We start from the raw sequence: 977 nt of genomic DNA, 5'->3' as shown, positions 1-977 counted from the left end.
GTACATCTATAAGCAAAATATCGCGGTTGAATCTTGGAATATATAATTGTCCAATTTCGTATCTAAACCCACAACCACACACACACACATACACACACAAACAAAAAAAACAATTTGAAAAGTTAAAGAAAATGAAAAACAAACAAAACAAACACAGAGTAAGATGTATTTATTCTCCTTGACCAGAAATTTCATCATGGTGTATGATAATAATGGATAAGTATTTGATTATACAGTATAGAGCTACATGGCGTTTCCAATGAATACAAATATGCATGGAAAATATCCAAAATGCCCTCCTGTGTATATATCCCCATATAATAAAAAAATTAATTAAGAAAAAAAAAACAACTAACACCCACATACACATATAAGAAAAGCATCTAGAAAAAAAAAAATAAATATGAAAAATATCGAAAATAATTTTAAGCACTGAACGAGCTAGCGTGCGAGCCTACATCGTCAGCCGTGTTTGTAAACATTCCAGATCCGAGAAATGTAGTGGGGAGAGGGGACCGCGCTCGGGATTTTCGCTTTTTGTCCATTTTCGCGACAGAAAAGCATCGCTATGGCTTCAGATAAGGTAAGGGTGATGGTGTTTGGGTAGAGGGTATATTGCGGTTGTTCTGAAAGGGTGTTATTGAGGTATTTGGTTAATATTTGGGGGAAGAAGAGGGTGCGCTAGGGTATACCTAGTTGTTAGAGGTGTTGAGGGTAAGATTTTTTTTTCTGCTTTCTTATTTTCTTAGGTTATTTTCATTCTTTTGGTATATTAGATGCTTACGAAACTGAGACAGGGGACTCTATTGTATTTTGTGCATTATTTCTTTGCTGATACGTGGTGAAAAAAAATGATATTTCATTTTTGAAAATTGATATACTCTTTAATTAGACTCGATTTCAGTAAATGGAAATTGTAGTTCGCAAGTGTTGATAAGAGTCGTCTTTTCTAATAGTAGTGTTCAGAGAAGCACCAC

General features: G+C 34.4%; 1 protein-coding gene across 1 annotated transcript in view; it reads left to right on the top strand.

Annotated features, from left to right (window-relative positions):
* Positions 1–122: 122 nt before the first annotated feature.
* Positions 123–977, top strand: part of LOC119593110 (WD repeat-containing protein 19-like) — a gene marked incomplete at its 3' end in the record, with an annotated part of 16,177 nt that continues 15,322 nt past the window's right edge. Inside the window, 1 exon segment of the mRNA XM_037942073.1 lies at positions 123–583. Coding sequence (XP_037798001.1) covers positions 569–583 — 15 coding nt within the window. The 5' untranslated portion in view covers positions 123–568.

Source organism: Penaeus monodon, chromosome 31, assembly GCF_015228065.2.
Source record: "Penaeus monodon isolate SGIC_2016 chromosome 31, NSTDA_Pmon_1, whole genome shotgun sequence".
Lineage (NCBI taxonomy): Eukaryota > Metazoa > Arthropoda > Malacostraca > Decapoda > Penaeidae > Penaeus > Penaeus monodon.
The sequence above is the reverse complement of the archived record's forward strand: the minus strand, read 5'-3'. Positions and strand labels throughout refer to the sequence as shown.